The sequence below is a fragment of the Conger conger genome, chromosome 8 (genome assembly GCF_963514075.1).
Source record: "Conger conger chromosome 8, fConCon1.1, whole genome shotgun sequence".
In the NCBI taxonomy this organism is placed as follows: Eukaryota; Metazoa; Chordata; class Actinopteri; order Anguilliformes; family Congridae; genus Conger; species Conger conger.
Genome location: NC_083767.1, coordinates 38,974,239 through 38,991,437, shown reverse-complemented (window position 1 = coordinate 38,991,437; position 17,199 = coordinate 38,974,239). Strand labels below are relative to the sequence as shown.

Genomic DNA, 17,199 nt, shown 5'->3' with positions numbered 1-17,199 from the left:
ATCGATAAGGCCCGATCGAGGCTCAAAGACATCACTCCAACAGTAGGACAGAATATTGATGTAATCAACTAAATTTAGCGTGTAAATATCACAACAGAATTATATTAGAGGAGCCCCCCCAGGACCGTTCCTGTTTTGAAGACAAAGTATCTTTAATGTGACATGCCTTTGAAAGATCCATAGGTCACAGCAATATTGAAGGATTGCTAAACAGTTACATGAAATTGAAGCCTTACGCAAAGTGTATACAAATAATCGTCACATACTGTACCTGTTTTTTTTTATACGAGGTTGGCATAATTAACTGAATTATGACTGTTTAAAAGCCAAATGACCAGATTACCACGCATCATTAATATCCAATCCCACCCACTGCACTCCTTGTTTTGCCACATCATACAGATCACTGCATTACTTGATTGCTGTTTTCAGCCGACTTTAAAATGTTTGTCACTTCAGTTAACTGAAAAAAAAAAAGAGCTTTAGTCCAAAAGTTTCCCCATCGTTTTAAAAACATCTAACTTTTCCTAACTCTAGGGAGAAGGTACATTGCTTGATCTATGCTTAGTCTGGAAGCAAGATTTAATTTGAACAAAGTAAAACTTCCCTGACCCAGTGAGACCAAATATTTTTACTTTTGGGGGAAAGCTGGTGCTTGCAGGAAGGGACCCCACAGCCATATAGCAGTAGGTCAGGACCAATGTTTCTCAGTGGAAACCCCACAGCAGATGTGGACTGGCAGGTGGGTCATGTCCAATGCTGCTTCTCCCAGCAGGTTTCTCCAATAAACTCAAATTAAAAAAAGGTTCCCTGAAACAAAACAAAAACAGGAAGATTCTGGAGTGACCCATGGCCCACCCGTCTGTTCATCGAGGTGGAAACAGAGGCCAGAAGATCTACAGTATCCTGGATACAGAGTGACAGCTAGCCCAGTTTAATTGTGCAAGGAAGGGCCAGTGTGGACCATAGCTGACTTAAGATGGCTCACCCTGAAGGAGACTAACCCTTGAAACTTGAAACCCTTCGTTAGTTATGCCTTGTTCAACTTTTAGGGGAGTGGCTGGGGTCAGCGTGGCATTCACAGCTGGAACAGTTGTTTTTGTATTTTTCCCTGCCTTCTCACAGTGGCTTTGGAGAAAGTGCCTGTGTGTATATTTTTAAATACTGCACAATGGCAGGGTTCAGAAATATACCACCTCGATGTTCATCTTCCCACATTGATTTATTAAGGTTGTCCAAAATGTCAGCCCTCCTGTGTGCTGACTGCACACCTTTGAACGTGCGCGAGTACTTCTTTGTGTCCATTTTGATTTCACACCATGTGCGGGAAAACAAAATGGATTCCAAGTGTCTTAAGGTAGAAGAAGTAGTTCCTTTTTAGAGACAGTAACACTTTGCATATGCTAATATCCATAGTGACTTACTATGCAGGAGAAGTATAAGAGCATTCACCTGATTAATGTCAACAATAGTGTCAGGCCAGGAGAACAGCATCTCTAGACCAGCCAGTATATATGCAACATCACTAAAGTTAACTATGCTCACCAAGAACAATAATAAATATTGCTTCAAACATCAATGTCCAGGGACCCTGCACCGCAATAAATAAATTTGAAGCACACATAATGTATGATCGTTTACATCCACTTTTGAAATATATGTTCAAACTGAGATGATGGACCACCCCATCAATTCAGGCAACTGTCTGATGCAAAAGTTATTTTTACATATTATTTTCGTGGAGCTCTGTACACCACCATGTGTTTTTAACTGAGACAATCGCTTACAACTGGACTCTGCCAAAGCCAGTCCACAAGCAAGTTGAGAAGATATATTTTCATATATTCAATTTCTGTTTAGACCTATTCTGGTTCTTGGCCTGTCGGGGCTACCTGCCAAATTTGTGCAATGCCATTGATTTTGCAGACTCTTAACCCTTCTCGACAATTGCCACTGGGATGAAACTCCCATTGTGTCCCAGACTCCAGGGGTCTTTTCTTCAACCAAGGATTACTGAGTTAGTCGGATAGGTGTGTAAGTAAAACCCAGAACAGCTATTTTTTACTTCAGTCCATGTTCTTGATTCGGTGCAGTTATCCGGCTAACTCAGTAATCCTGCTTTGTGGGTGCTACTCAGTGCAGTTATCCAGCTAACTCAGTAATCATTGTGAAATAAGACCCAGGACTGCTGCAGTACCACAGACTGTAATATTATTATTGTGTTTTCTTTGGTGTTCTCTAACACATATTTGTGTTGTGCATGTGTTTTCAACTAAATTAGGACACGTGAGACACGTGAGAGGAAAAAACTGTGCCCGCAAGGTGTTACAGAGATAATTAGATAGGAGAACATTTTTAAGCATGTGAAGGATATTACATCTTAAAATACTCTTCAACTATTAGCAAATATCCCTTTCCCCTGCCTGCCAGCATGTATGAGATGGGTAGTGCCAGGGAAAGGTTGGGGCGGTTTGTGACAACGATTTAAATGACACATTTGCTGGAGAAACGCATTAGTTATGCAGCCTCATTATCCTGGTAACTGACATTCCAGCAACTGGGAGGACGCCCCACATGTCAAGAGGAGCCTGCAGCACTTGTTATGGTTTTTAGGCGAACAGTTAGCAGCAGAGCTGAAATCTATTTTGAAGGAGAAACAGCCCTTGCAACAAAGCAGTGTCACTTTGGAAAAATAGCACTTAATGCAGAAAGCTGACCAGGGGGTAATGTTTTTGTGCAGATGTGTATTATTGGCAAATAAACAGCTGAGATGTACTGCCGCAGGACGCAGGAATGGGAGCGATGCGAGTTTATAATCAGTTTATAATGCAGAGTCACACGGCGTAGTGCTGTGGTGCAATACCCTTGGCTCTGGTTGTGGGCTGAGTTCCTGTTTGTGTTGTTTTAAAGATGCGCTTGGAGTGGAAGATTGCAGCATCTGGAATGCATTTGAATCTGGCACTAGGGTACAGCGTTCTTAATGCTGCAGGTGCAGCCTGTAGCCTTGTGGTTAAGATACATGACTGGGACCTGGAAGTTTGTTGGTTCAAGCTCCGGAGTAGCCATGATCCCCACAGCTGCTGGGCCCTTGTTGGCACACAGCAGAAAATGTCACTGAAAATCAGATGAGCTGGTCAGCTGTTTTGCTTTATTTTGTCTTTGTTGTTTTAATTTGTTGTGCTAGTTTATTTTTCGCCCAGAGCCTGTGTGAGTATTTTTGTGAGTATCTCTCTCTCTCTCTCTCTCTCTCATGAGTATGAGAGATCATATAGCCCATAGTCATCTCACAGTGGACCTAAAAGTATATACCCATACAGATATGCTCTTCAGAACTGTTCGCGCCTTGACAAGTGGCCTTGCATGTATCTACCAAAGGAAAAAGTGGTGTATTGTTAGATTTAAGACCTTCCTGCCTTGTGCATGATATTTGAAAGCATACGTTTGCGAAGAAAGCACAGCTCTATTTACTGTCTCGCTGCTAAAACTCCCTGGGTCCCAGAGATAAGAGAGTAGGGGTGCACCCGAATCTGAATATGATATTCAGCAAAACAGAAATAATGTGTTTTATACAAATACAGTATGTGTTCATTAATATCCCAACAATAGTTGTGTCACAGAAAAAAAAGTGCTCCAGCTCAAACCACGCCGACGTCCATTTCATCCAAATAGAAGTACAAATAGTTTTGCTGTCTCAACAAAAATACGAATACGGATACAACTACATAATGGCCTCTCTGAACAGCCCTCTAAGACAATCAGCTTGAGGGACAGAAACCTTGGCAAAACGGGAACCTCAAATGGAGAATGGAACCTGCGTGTGAATATTCCATCATGGCCGACAAGCATTGTCACAACAAACCTGTCACACGAAAAAACGAATTAACTTGGCCCGCTTGTATAATACCGGAAAATGTTTTTTAAGTGAAGAAGGACTGATATATTTTATACATTGCAGCAAAGTCCCAGTAGGAGAGCTCTAGGATGAATTTACTGAAGGAATACGGTGCATTTCCATAAACACTAATTAATCAGGGGACAGAGCATCGTGAGCATGTTGTAACCCCTCTCTCTGCTTGGCTGGGCTCCAGGCTCCGAGCACACAGGTGTCAGGCTGTTGACATTTAGGGCTCTATTTAAGCGCTGGCGCATGGTGTGTGAAAAGCTGTTGCACAGAGAGAATTTGGGTTCTTACAGTACCGAAGTGGGAAGAGACGCACTGTTGGGGGCGTGACACTAAAGATCAAGCAGCGAATTGCAGTTTTGGTGTCAGCGTATTCTGTGATTTGTGCTTGGAAAGCCCAACTGCCCAACTGATCAGGTCTATGGTGCAAATCACAGGCCAGCGAATGGTAGCGAGATGCTAATTTCAGGGCATGAAATTACAACCTTTTTTATACACAGTCCACCTATTATAAGGGACCAGAAGTGATTTGACAATTGCCTGCTCCCTTGAGTGGTTTTGAAGGATTAGGAAACATACTAAAAGGCAAATGCTTTTTTCCTGGGCAGCATCAGCCTCTGATGCAAAAGGAACTCAAATGAAATGGGCATGTTGCCCTTATCTCATACTGTCGTCAAAGCCGACACACACAACAGCTTTGACCCCTCTGAATGCAAACAAGCAACAGCCATCTTCTTCCAGGTAACAGGCTGCAAGGCAGGGCAAAGAGAATATGCAGCCCTCCCCTGTCCCCCCGTAATTACATTCGGTCCTGTTATTGCCCCATTGATCCATCTCAATAACAAACTCCATTGATTGTAGCTTCTTGAATAACAGGGTTTTAAATATGGCCTCACTCACACGTACGGTCTTGGTAAACTTTTGTAAAACTTTTGACGTTTGCTTAGAAGTAATTGCAGGACTTCCGAAAGTGTTTAGAGCTCAGGAACCTTGCTCGTTTGCATTCTTCTAATACCTGAACCTGTGGGTGTTTTCAGAAACCCCACAAGATAAGAGCGCGTCTCGAATCCTCTCTTTCAGCCTGGGTGTGAATGCAGACTGATTGTTGGGGTACAATTTGCATATCATGTTTTAAACAGGATTAAATTTGAGCAGGCACTTTTATTTTGAAACATCACTCAGAGCTCAGAATTTGCACTTATGGTAAGATACACTTTACATATTTATGCTAAACCGGCCTTTTTAGCTCTTTGAGAAGTTAAAGTTTTCTAATGTTGCCTAGTGCTTGCCCCTGTATATTGCTCCAAGGGGAGGAAGCTTATTAGATTCATTCAGTAACAGACTTCAATCATCCATTCATGGAGGATTGCCATTCCTAATATCTGAGTACAATGTACAAAGAGACAGATTTTCAACATCTCAGCCAGGACTGTGACTTTAATCGCTGAAGTTTCAATTACATACAAACAGATTAATAAAATTGAAGACTACTACTCGACCGCTGCTCCCTCACCCCCGTACGCGTTCCCTCGCAGGAAAGGAATGTCACCTGAGCTGTTAAAGCTTCAGTGAATCATAGGCAGTAGGCAGTGTGATAAAGGTTTGGCTTTCCTTTAGGATGATTCTTCACTCAGGCGTTTCTGTCACCCCTTCCCTCTGTGGGAAGGAGCTTACTAAACTGAGCTGCCATTTCAGTGCTGTTTGCTCTCCCAGCGGAGTGTCAGTTATTCCAGAGAACTGTTGCTAAATTCATTCATTCATTCATTCAGTATCCTAACCCGCTTATCCTGAACAGGGTCGCGGGGGGCCGGAGCCTATCCCAGCATTCATTGGGCGAAAGGCAGGAATACACCCTGGACAGGTTGCCAGTCCTTCGCAGGGCACACACACTATTCACTCACACACTCATACCCACGGGCAATTAAGACTCTCCAATCAGCCTAACAAGACTGTGGGAGGAAACCGGAGTACCCGGAGGAAATCCACGCAAAAACATGGGGAGAACATGCAAACTCCGCACAGAGAGGCCCCGGCCGGCCGGGATTCGAACCCAGGACCTCCTTGCTGTGAGGCAGCAGTGCTACCCGCTGTGAGGCAGCAGTGCTACCCACTGCACCATCTGTGCCGCCCTGTTGCTAAATGCAAACCAAAATTATGAAAATGTAATATATTGGCTAGTACTATGAAATGGGCTGTGAAATTAAGGGAGAGACAGTGAGTTTGAGTTCCTTCTTACAGAAAGAGGCACCCAATAGATTTTCTTCAGACACAGTAAGCATAGCTCTCAGACCAAGCATGATCTTTGGTATTCCCAGGAGCATGTGTGGGTGGTCATATATGCTGGCATTCAATGCTTTTTTTATAAAAAAAAACTGCTCACAAGACATCTAATAATGTAGCAACAGTGTTTTTGTTTTCCTTTTAACATCCTTTTGAATTTTTGTCCATTAAGAACAGGCTGCTATGAAGAATAACGTTTTTTTTTTCTCCCAGCTTTTTATTGTTACATAAGATGTACAACAGTCGCTTATTGAATAGTGGCAGACCAGCTTCAAGTGGACAAAGAACCTTTAAGCAATGGACGTTGAAGTGCTTTTTGTAGAAACAATGCTAAGCTAACAGACAAAGCACCTGCCAAAAAGGTCAATGCAATTGGCTGCACCTAACAAATTGCAAAACAAACATTGCAAAGAGCATATTTAGTGTATCAAGTCGACTGTTGCAATGCAAACACCATAGATAAATCTTTTTTTAATGGCTTCTGAGGTTTCTCTGAATGGGCTTTAAATTCTGAGCCTGGTTTCCTCTGCTCTCACTGCCGGACGATAGCCAAAGAGCCCAAAAGGAGGCTAGCGAGGCTGATAAAACCCTGAAGGACAGACGGATCGATATCCCTTCTTCTGTCACTCTCCAGAACCCGCATGTCCAGCGAGCCCCCCCCAACCCGCCAGTCCAATGTGTGCTAAAACACAACCAGACCCCGGGGTCAGATTCCTGAGGTAACTGCTCCAAAAAGTCCCCTGGCCCTAAGATCTAATGCCTGTTGAAGAGCATTGGTCGTTTATCATGAGGTAAGAGCCGTCGTCTGGCAGTGGGAGAGTTGCCGGTTCAAAGTGTCCCTGAGCAAGACCACCTAACCTCCAATTGCTCCTGATGAACTAGTTGGTGCCTTGCATGGCAGCCAATCACCGTTGGTGTGTGAGTGTGTTTATGAATGGGAGAACGAAAGGTATCAATTGTACAGCGCTTTGGATGAAGGCGATATATAAATGCAGACATTCACCATTTGCTTGGCACCTCATCCAAACTGTGTTCAGCTCTAACAGAACGGCTCTTAGCCTCTCATCCAAGCTGTGCTCAGCTCTAACAGAACGGCTCTTAGCCTCTCAACCAAGCTATGCTCAGCTCTAACAGAACGGCTCTTAGCACCTGATCCAAGCTGTGCTCAGCTCCAACAGTACGGCTGAGCACAGGCCTGTAGCGTAGCGGTTAAGGTAAATAACTGGGATCTAGGACAAGCAAGGTCGGAGGTTCTAATCCCGGTGTAGCCACAATAAATAAATTTAAAAATGCACAGCCGTTGGGCCCTTGAGCAAGGCCCTTAACCCAGCATTGCTCCAGGGGAGGATTGTCTCCTGCTTAGTCTAATCAACTGTACGTCGCTCTGGATGAGAGCGTCTGCCAAATGCCAATAATGTAATGTAATGTAATGGCTCTTAGCACCTCATCCAAGCTGTGCTCAGCTCTAACAGTACGGCTCATCGCTCCATCTCAGCTTCTATGCCCCCATCCTCCCCATCTCAATAATGACTAGTGTTCTGTGGTCAGCATGTATCCAAACCCATCCACACACACAGTAAGGGCTTCCTCAGCACATGATCCGCCGCTAGCTTTTTAATGGCTTAGTTTCTGAAGACCTTGCAGAGAAATGCACTGAAGATGAAGAAGAAGAAGAAGAAGAAGAAGAAGAAGAAGAAGAGGAGAAGTGTACATAAATGCCACAGTCCGCATGAGAGATCAATGTCACAGGACCAGAACATTTTTCAGTTTTTCAGTCCATTGACAAAATAACTCAGAAACTAGTTCAGATATTATCATACCAGTCAGATATACTATTATAGAGTGTATCTGCATGTGGCCTTAATTCAGAAGGGACAAACACAAACAGGTTCATATTTATTTGAAGGAATAAGATTATTAATAGTGCGGAATATACTGTGTTGTTTCTTCATTGGTTACACATAAGTAACACATTTGCTCTTCGCATTGTAGGAGAAAATGCATTGCACAGTCAGTGTTGTAGAGAGGTCACAGTGTATGATGAATAACAGGCTGGCAGAGGGCGAGCAAGAGGTGCAGCTTTTCAGATCCCCTTTTCATATTCAGATGTATCCAAGCATGTAGCGTCTTTTAATGTTTTTTTTAATGTCTTTTAACTTCCTTTTGAAAACACAAACGTGCTGTTCATGTAGTTCTTCAATAAAATTAGCATAAGATACATTTTCAAAAATAGCTCTAATTGAGATACCCGTGACACAAAGGGAGGATGATCTTGTTTATCAGCTGTTCGAGTTACATTAGCAACATTAATGAGGGAAAGAGATCCACCCTCACTGGCAGCTAAGGAATAGCATGCCAATGATGTTGTGATAACGCGGGTGCACTGCAGCAGAACTGGCAGGGTTTTATGCGAACGCATCGGGGCAGCTGCCAGCAACCCATCAGAGCTGTTTTATGCCTCATTATACAGACGAGGAGGGACCTCTCTGTACCCAGCCTCTGGCTGGAGTTCAACATCTCCATCCATTTTCACATCAGATCAAACAATACTTCAAACATTAACCTTTGACCCGTTGGCTTAATTTATTTTACTAGGTGAACAGTTTATATGTGTACACTGAGGATAACGCGTTCCGCTACAGTCCTCAGAGAAAGGCAAAGAGCACTTTGAGCTCTCAACACCTGCAGTCACGCTGGGCCATATGAATCAGATGTACTGATGCTTTTATGAATCAATTGTGTAGAACTGTGTGTGTGAGTGTGCCTGTCTGTGTGTCTGCATTTGTGTGTGGTTCAGAAACCATTGCCCTCATTACTATATAATAATGTATGCTTATCCCTGCATAATTTATATATTACAGCAAATTATTAGAAATTTAAAATAATTATTAAATTAATTAGATTTGGTATATTTGTATTTTTCTTATACCTTGTCCTCTATGTTCACGATTATTTTGGGCTTGCAGGTGGTTGGCTGGAATCCCACTGTAATTAAGATTTGTACCTGTTCCTGGGGCCCGTTCCACAAAGCAGGGTTACTGAGTTAACCAGAAAACTGCACAAAGCAAGATTAATCACTTAGCCAGATAGCTGTGCTGAGTAAATCCCACAAAGCAGGATTACTGAGCTAGCTGGAAAACTGCACTGAGTAAAACCCACAAAGCAGGATTATTGAGTTAGCCAGATAACTGCACTGAGTAAATCCCACAAAGGAGGATTACTGAATTAGCTGGATAACTGCACTGAGTAAAAACCAACAAAGCAGGATTATTGAGTAAGCCAAATAACTGTACAAAGCAGGATTACTGAGTTATCCAGATAACTGCTGTAGGGACTACAACTCCCACAATCCCACAGAACAATTCCGCGAAGTCCACCCCGCATGACGTCTAGCTTGGTTCAGCCAATCCCGTAATGGCGGGAGCAATAAACTTTCCCGTATAAGAGCAAGACACGTTCTTGGGATCTTTCTCTCTCCTCTCTCTTCTTCTGCTTCTTCTCTTTTCTTCACTCTCTTCGCCCACTTCTTCGACGCACCCTTTTTGGCCATTCGCTTCAGCTCATCTGCTCCGAGACTCGGACAGAGGCTGAATGCTGCACAGGGCACTACCAGGCCTACGCACACACCCAGTTACCTCGCGGTAACTGCGTGGCCTATAGCGAGTGGAAACTGGTGTACGCGGAACGCTACATCAGTTTACCCCTGCAAAGCTCACCAAAGAACAACAGCAACAAACAAGCGAACATCCTTTCAGCAACGCCCCAGCTTTGCGCACCTCTCCAGGACACGCATTCACAACACCATCTCGGCTCCTACAAGGACAGCACGTCTTTTGGATCCAGCAATGCGTATGCACTCAGTAAGACTAAGCAAGCATTTGCAGGCATAGCCAGTGTTAGCTTAGTCTTAACTGTTATTTTGAATCTGTGTTTCTATATTTGCCGTCTTACCATTTGAATGTATTCTGTTAGCCGTGTATGTACGTGAATTGATTCGTCGTCTTTCGCGCATATATAGAGTGAACTACACAAGTAGTCGCTCTTCTCACAGCTAACACTGGAAGTCATTAACACACCCAGAACTCTAGCTTACCCAAGCTAGCTACTCCCACTTTTACCTTTCCTTTGTTCAAGCGACACAAACGCTTGCGCGCGCCCACACACACGCACACACACACCCTAACTTCCCCTACTAATTCCCGTTAGTTTATCTGTTCTGAGTTTGTACGTTGTTTAATACATATATTTCATTAAACCCCGGTGTCCGTTTTGGAATCACATAGACATGAGAGCCGAGTTAAAGCAGTCTTTCGAAGAACTTCCAACCTTCAGGTTATCGGTATGTTCAATCATTAATATTGGTTATTTTAATTATTAATTGAAATACTAAATTTGTGGTTGGATATTTCTGATAACAGTAATTTTATGAGACTGATTACTTTTTGCAGTTATACTGCTACATAACATTAACTGGCGCCCCGGTTTCGTAGAGAGTAAAATCCCTACGTTATTTGGCGGCCCGTGCGAGGACCCTACATATTTTGGACCCCGTGCGAGGACCCCTACACTGCACTGGGTAAATCCCACAAAGCAGGATTACTGAGGTAGCAAAATCACTGCACAAAGCAAGATTACTCAATTAGCCAGATAACTGCACTGAGTAAATCCCAGAACAGCTCTTTTGACTTCAGTCCATGTTCCATATTTGGAGGGCATCTGGATTTTACTCAGTTCAGTTATCCAGCAAACTCAAGTAATCCTGCTTCATGGAGCAGGCCCCAGGACTAGTCAGGTGACAGTATCCCAATGCGTAACAGATAACATAAACCCAAGTTTTGAAGCCGGCTGGCACTTTTGACATACTGCAGCAGACAGAAGTTGAAGCTAGGGAATTTTTGAAGAACGGCCTGTGTCAGCATCTTAATGGACAAAACTTATTTTTGTGCACTTTGTCTTTTTCCTGCAGACATTAATAAAATCCGGCTGATCGAGACAAAATGGAAATGTAATCTGGGTGCTTTCACTTCTTCAGCAAACACACCGGCAGGCAGGAGTCAGTGATGCCGACAGTGACACATCGCTGTACAAAAGAATTTATTATACCGGTTAAAATCCCATAGATGCTCTGCTTTATAAAACAGAAGATATCATCTCTCATTTAGAAAAAGAAAAAGCCATCGTGTCAACACAATTTGAAATGGAATGGAATGGAAAGGAAATGTTTTCAATTCTTAGTGAAGTACGGATTAGTTCAAGATATAAAAGTGCTCACTTTACTGTAAGAATATGGTTAACGAACTCCACAGTAAATCATATTATTTCGCCAAGCATTGTTAAAGGGCACCTACAGCGGTTATCTGAAAAAAATAAAAAATAAAAAATAAAAATAATTAGAAAACTGCGGAGTTCATTCAATTATTTACATTTACATCTAATTACAGCTTAGCATTATTTTAAGAAGTATATATTTAAATAACCAAAAAAGTGTTTAGTAGTATGTCCCAAAAACACACTCGGTCACACACTGTGCCTTAAGGTGTTGGCATGTTCAACTGAACACTTCCCTGGGTTTAATTCTGAAAAACCACTCTCAGTGCCCTTTAACATGAATGACACATCTCTTTATCGGCTGTATTTGAGGCTGGTTTCTATGGAACTCCTCATAGTTCTGTGGTAAATTTTCGAGATACTGGAAAACCCTTTTTTTCCAACATGGTTTCCAGGTGAGGCTCACCAAACAGAGGACAGTTACAACACTTGTGCACTGGGTGTGCGTCAGGCTGCCCTTAACAACCAGCGAATTGACACAAAAATAATACATACCACTGCACGTCTATAAACCACACTTGACGTTTCTTTTAGATAAACATCTACAGCACATCCAAAGACAGCCCAACCTGAACAGAGAAGAGTGTAAGAATCACTTCTGCTTGTACACTTGGCCACCATTTCAGATTTAACTGTTTCCCCAGTACTCTATGCAATGTGGTACTGTCCTACCTGTCCCTCATGTTTAGAGAGGAGGAGAGAGGACGAGAGAGGGGGAGAGAGAGGGGGGAGAGGAGAGAGAGGGAGAGAGGGGCGGAGAGAGGGGGAGAGAGGGAGAGGGGAGGAGAGAGAGGGAGAGAGGGAGAGAGGAGGGGAGGGGGGGAGAGAGGAGGAGAGAGGGAGAGAGAGGAGAGGGGGAGAGTGAGGGAGAGAGGGGAGGGGGAGAGAGGAGAGAGGAGAGAGGGAGAGAGGAGGGGAGAGGGGGAGAGAGGAGGAAATAGGAGAAGAGAGAAGGGGAGGGGAGGAGAGAGGGGGAGAGAGAGAGAGGAGGAGAGAGAAGGAGAGAGAGGAGACAGAGGAGGAGAGAGAAGGAGAGAGGAGACATCACTAACATGTCTCCACTATGGGGGTCAGGTAAGGATCACACACATGTTAACATATGTAACACGCAATGCTGCACGCAATCTCGACTGAAAGCCCCTGTGAAGTCCTTGCACACAGAATCATCCATTGCTTCATCACTGTATGGCTTATGTACTGACGGGCCCAAGCAACAGCTAATAAAGGCAGTCTCGCTTTGTGTCTTGAAAATTGCGAAAAAACTAAATGATTGTCACGCCGGTCTTTTGTGCTTGGTACAGTTGCATAAAGTCGCCCGGCCTTCTCGTACTATGTCACTACTTTGTCGTGTCCTGTTTGTAATGGAGGGGCAGCCGCTTTGGACAGAAGCTGGGCTGAATGGGGTGAACAACCATGCACAAAAACAAGAGAAAATACCGGAAAACGTGTCGGCGGAAGATGAACAACACCATGCAATGTTCTCAGCTCCATTTCCCACGCCCCATTCACACAGGACCACAACTCAACTGCCGAGAAAGGCTCTGCCATTTTGCGAAACATACTTATCACAGCATTACTATTATTTATTATTGTTATTTTTTATGTTTTTTTTGTACATTTGTCACCTTGTTTTTCCACAAGAACAACAGAACCAGATCACCATTTGAAATTGTGACGTCTCTGCCCTCAGAAATGCTATTTTCGTTGGTAAAGCAGAGTGCGGTAGTCCCAGAGAGGAGTCCGTGGTGGCGGTACAGGGCGCTAGCTGTTGGGGGATTTGCGCAGCCACTGGAAGAACTGCTGCTGGAAGAGGCTGTGCCACCTGACGCTGGCCTCCACCACCTCCACCGCCCGGGAGAGAGCTGCCCCCGACACCCCTCCATTACTCTGGATGAACTCCTTCAGCTGGGGGGAGAGAGGAGGAGGAGAGGGGGAGGGGAGAGAGAGGAGAGAGGAGGAGAAAGCAGGAGGGAGGGGAGAGGGGAGGAGGATAGGGAGAGAGGAGGGGGGAGGGGAGGAGGAGAGGGAGAGAGGAGGAGAGGGGAGGAGAGGGGGAGGGGGGAGAGGGGGAGGAGAGAGGAGGAGAAAGGAGGAGGGGAGGGGGAGGAGGAGAAAGGAGGAGGGGAGGGTAATAGGGGGAGAGAGGAGGAGAGGGGGAGAGGAGGAGGAGAGAGGAGGAGAGAGAGAGGGGGGAGAGATAGGGGAGGAAATGGGGGAGAAAGGAGGAGAGGGGGAGAGAGGATTACATTCTTTCACAATACTTACTTTCACAATAATTTGACTTTTTGTGACTTGTTAAATTATTTTAACCTGTCCATTCAAATATGCTGGGTAGTAACAAGAACTGTATTACTGTATTGTACTGGGTGAATTATCTACATAATTTATGTACACAGCAAACAAAATCAATACCAATGAAAATACTGGCGGGGGTGGGGGGGCAGGAATGATTGGAAGAGACATTTGTTTCTCTGACATGTGAAACGATGATTGATGTATTTTTTTATACAAAAAATGACAATTGATACAAAAAAAAATTATATTGTGAAAATTGGATCACTGGTCAGCCCTGCAATCACCATATGCAAATGTGTAAATTATAATTGATTTTTCGAAATGAGAAAGACAGATGACCTCAGTAATAAAATGGACACCATGAAACATATATTCCAGTTAGATGGTCTGCCTCAATCTACTTCCTGTGGGTAGTATAAAATAAACAAAGCAGAAAATAAAATAAAACTACCAGACTGGCAAATATGAAACCTGACAGTCTTTACAGGTACAACACTATAATAGCATTCAGTGTTAACCTTCCAGCTGCAGTAAATACTGTACCTGAATATCATTTGTGTCCTTTGTGTATTAACAGCTTGTTTGCAATCTGACAAAATCACAGAAAGCTGTTTTCCAACTTTCCACAATACTTCCAGAAAGTTTTAAGATTTTAATTGGCTACAGGGGTAACATAAGGGTGGTACAGGTGGTGGAATGCATGGACACACTGTGCTTTGAGGCAAAAACACTTTTAAAAAAATCACATTTTGATGTGGATAAAACGCATACTTTGAGACACCCTCAACACCCTAAAAATGTTCAACACAAAAAGTCCCCTGGACCTCAGTAGTCTGTGTGCATAAACATACAAAATGTCCTCAGGGTATTTTATGATGCATTCATTCAGCATGATAATATTAAATGAATAGACATGCTAACACTATCCCCTTGTAAAATGTGTCCTAATAGACTAATCATCCCTTGTACACTCTCATAAATTTTTGTCCTTTAAGGAACACATTTCCCAAATGTACCCTAAATGGTGCAATGCTGTTCTAATAAGTGCTAATGAGTAACATTCACAAACAAAAAGGTACCAATTAATTCTTAAACCCATAGCTAGGGGAACAATTTTGTGTAACTGTAGGGTACTGCCCCAGTGTTCCATTTTAGTCAGTATTTGTACCTGAGTGTAGTTCATTTATAGCTGACACAGTTGCTGGATACCTAATTTTAGACTACAGCCTACAAAACAGAGGGAACGCATGTTTTGATACAGAATGTAAATGGTAAATGGTAAATGGCTGGCATATCATGCCTTTATCCAAAGCGCTGTACAATTGATGCTTCTCATTCACCCATTCTTACACACACTCACACTCACACCAATGACAATTGGCTGCCATGCAAGGCACCAACCAGCTCTTTGGGAGCATTTGGAGGTTAAACATCTTGCTCAGGGACACTTCAACACACCCAGGGCGGGATCGAACTGGCAAGCCTCCGACTGCCAGACGAATGCTCATACCGCCTGAGTGAATGTCGCCCCCTACGTATGTGTTTTGATCATGATTTTACATACAATCTCACATTGTCTCCAAGCGGTTGGCTGTGCCTGACCTGACCGCAAGTTCTATGGATTCTCCATTTCACAGTCATCTGAGGGAATTCCCGGACAAACCGAGGCCCTTATCTATCCACACAAATATAGGGTCTGTGATACAGTATCTGCTCTCCGGGAAAATTATATTACTCTCAGAAAAAAAGGGTTCTTTGGCTCGTCTCCATAGAGAAACACTTTTTTGGTTCTTTATAGAACCCTCTGTCATAGGTGTGAAGTGCGAAAACTCCCAAAGAAAGAATCACTCAGCCTGAAAAGGACCCTTGAACTTCAGTAGATAGGGTTCTTCTACAGAATCGAAAGTTTCCCTTCCAAACCGTTTTTTTCCCAGAGTACCTAGCAGCGTACCTACACTGAACATATGAGCTTGTGCACATTTCATAGATGTAATTAGTGTGAATGAATGATGTATAACATAAATGTACTAAACGGTATTAGCGCTACTCTCCATACGTTCCGCCAGTGCTTATTCTCAATGCAGTGGCTAATTGGAGCCATTAAGGGGATGCTGACCTGATTTTCAAAGTGTCAATCATCGGTTTGCTGAGAGGCATTTCTATCCTCATTAATTATATTCATGGACATAAATCATATTTCAAAGAGAATTGGCCCCTTTTATAGAACCATGCATATGCATAGATTTGTGCATAAACGAGATTCCACAGTTCACTCTGAAAAGCGCATAGCTCGGTGCCGACATAAGAGCATATGTACACATATCGAGTGGCTGAAAAGATGTACCACCAGCCAGACACAGCCAACGATTTATCCTGTATTATTTCAGTATACAGCAGCTCTTCAGTGACATTGCTGTGCCAGTTCATTTCAGCAAGTAGCAGCAGTATCAAAGTCAATACGAAAATAATCAAATCTAAATAGCTTTGTATTGCTTGTAAAGCATCATTACAAGTGGACAACCATAACATACAGTAGTAATACAGTAGCCACAAACACATCAAATGTGTTTCATCACACCCAACATCAAATTAGTTGTGATGACATTCTCAGCAGATCAATTGTAGCCGAACAATGTACAATTATTGTATAAGCAATAAACTTATGATAGAATATTGATAACAAAAAATGCCCTTGCTGCTGTGTATTCGACAGTGTTTGTACTAGCTCTCTAATATACGTATATAACACACCATGAATTTCAAAGTTATTATACATTTCATGATCAAACAGATTTCTTTGCGTGATAAAGGAAACCTACGTTTGTGAACACATGCAAGCATCAAATATTTATAGCGTAAATGTCACAAATGACACTTGACACAAATGGCAGAAAGAAATAGCATTTTATGCTTATGCAGGATTAGTTCAGCACTCAAATTTAAATAGAAGCTAATTTGATAAAGGAGGCCAGAGGAAAAAAGTACTACTTACGTAGTAATACAGTAGCTGTGTTCAAGATACGTATGTTTTAATATCAGTGGGATGCAATTATAAACAAAACATTTCAAACAACGTTAAAGTGTAAGGATGAAGTAATGAATAAATTCAGTAAATAGCATTACTGATCTGGAATAGTATCTGAACAAACTCACCTCGGCAAGTTCTGACGGTGTATTTAGAAACTCAGTCACTCCACTGATTAATTTGGAATTCATAAATAAGGCTTCTCCATATCTGTAAAAGACAACAGATATTTTTTGTTAGTTCTTTTTGTCACTTTATTAGGTAGACCTGTACACCAGCTTCAATTACTTCAATTATTTAATCAAATAAGCAACTAAATGCATAAAATCATGTAGACGTGGTCAAGAGGTTCAGTTGTTTTTCAAACCAA

The 17,199-nt window shown here is 42.8% G+C and overlaps 1 protein-coding gene across 1 annotated transcript in view; it reads right to left on the bottom strand.

Moving 5' to 3' along the window:
- Nucleotides 1–11,258: 11,258 nt before the first annotated feature.
- LOC133135343 (thyrotropin-releasing hormone-degrading ectoenzyme-like) overlaps nt 11,259–17,199 on the bottom strand; it is a 127,064-nt gene continuing 121,123 nt past the window's right edge. Inside the window, exons 18-19 of the mRNA XM_061252272.1 lie at nt 16,958–17,039; nt 11,259–13,414 (exon numbers count right to left, since the gene is read on the bottom strand). Coding sequence (XP_061108256.1) covers nt 13,271–13,414; nt 16,958–17,039 — 226 coding nt within the window. The 3' untranslated portion in view covers nt 11,259–13,270. The remainder of the gene's footprint in view (nt 13,415–16,957; nt 17,040–17,199) is intronic.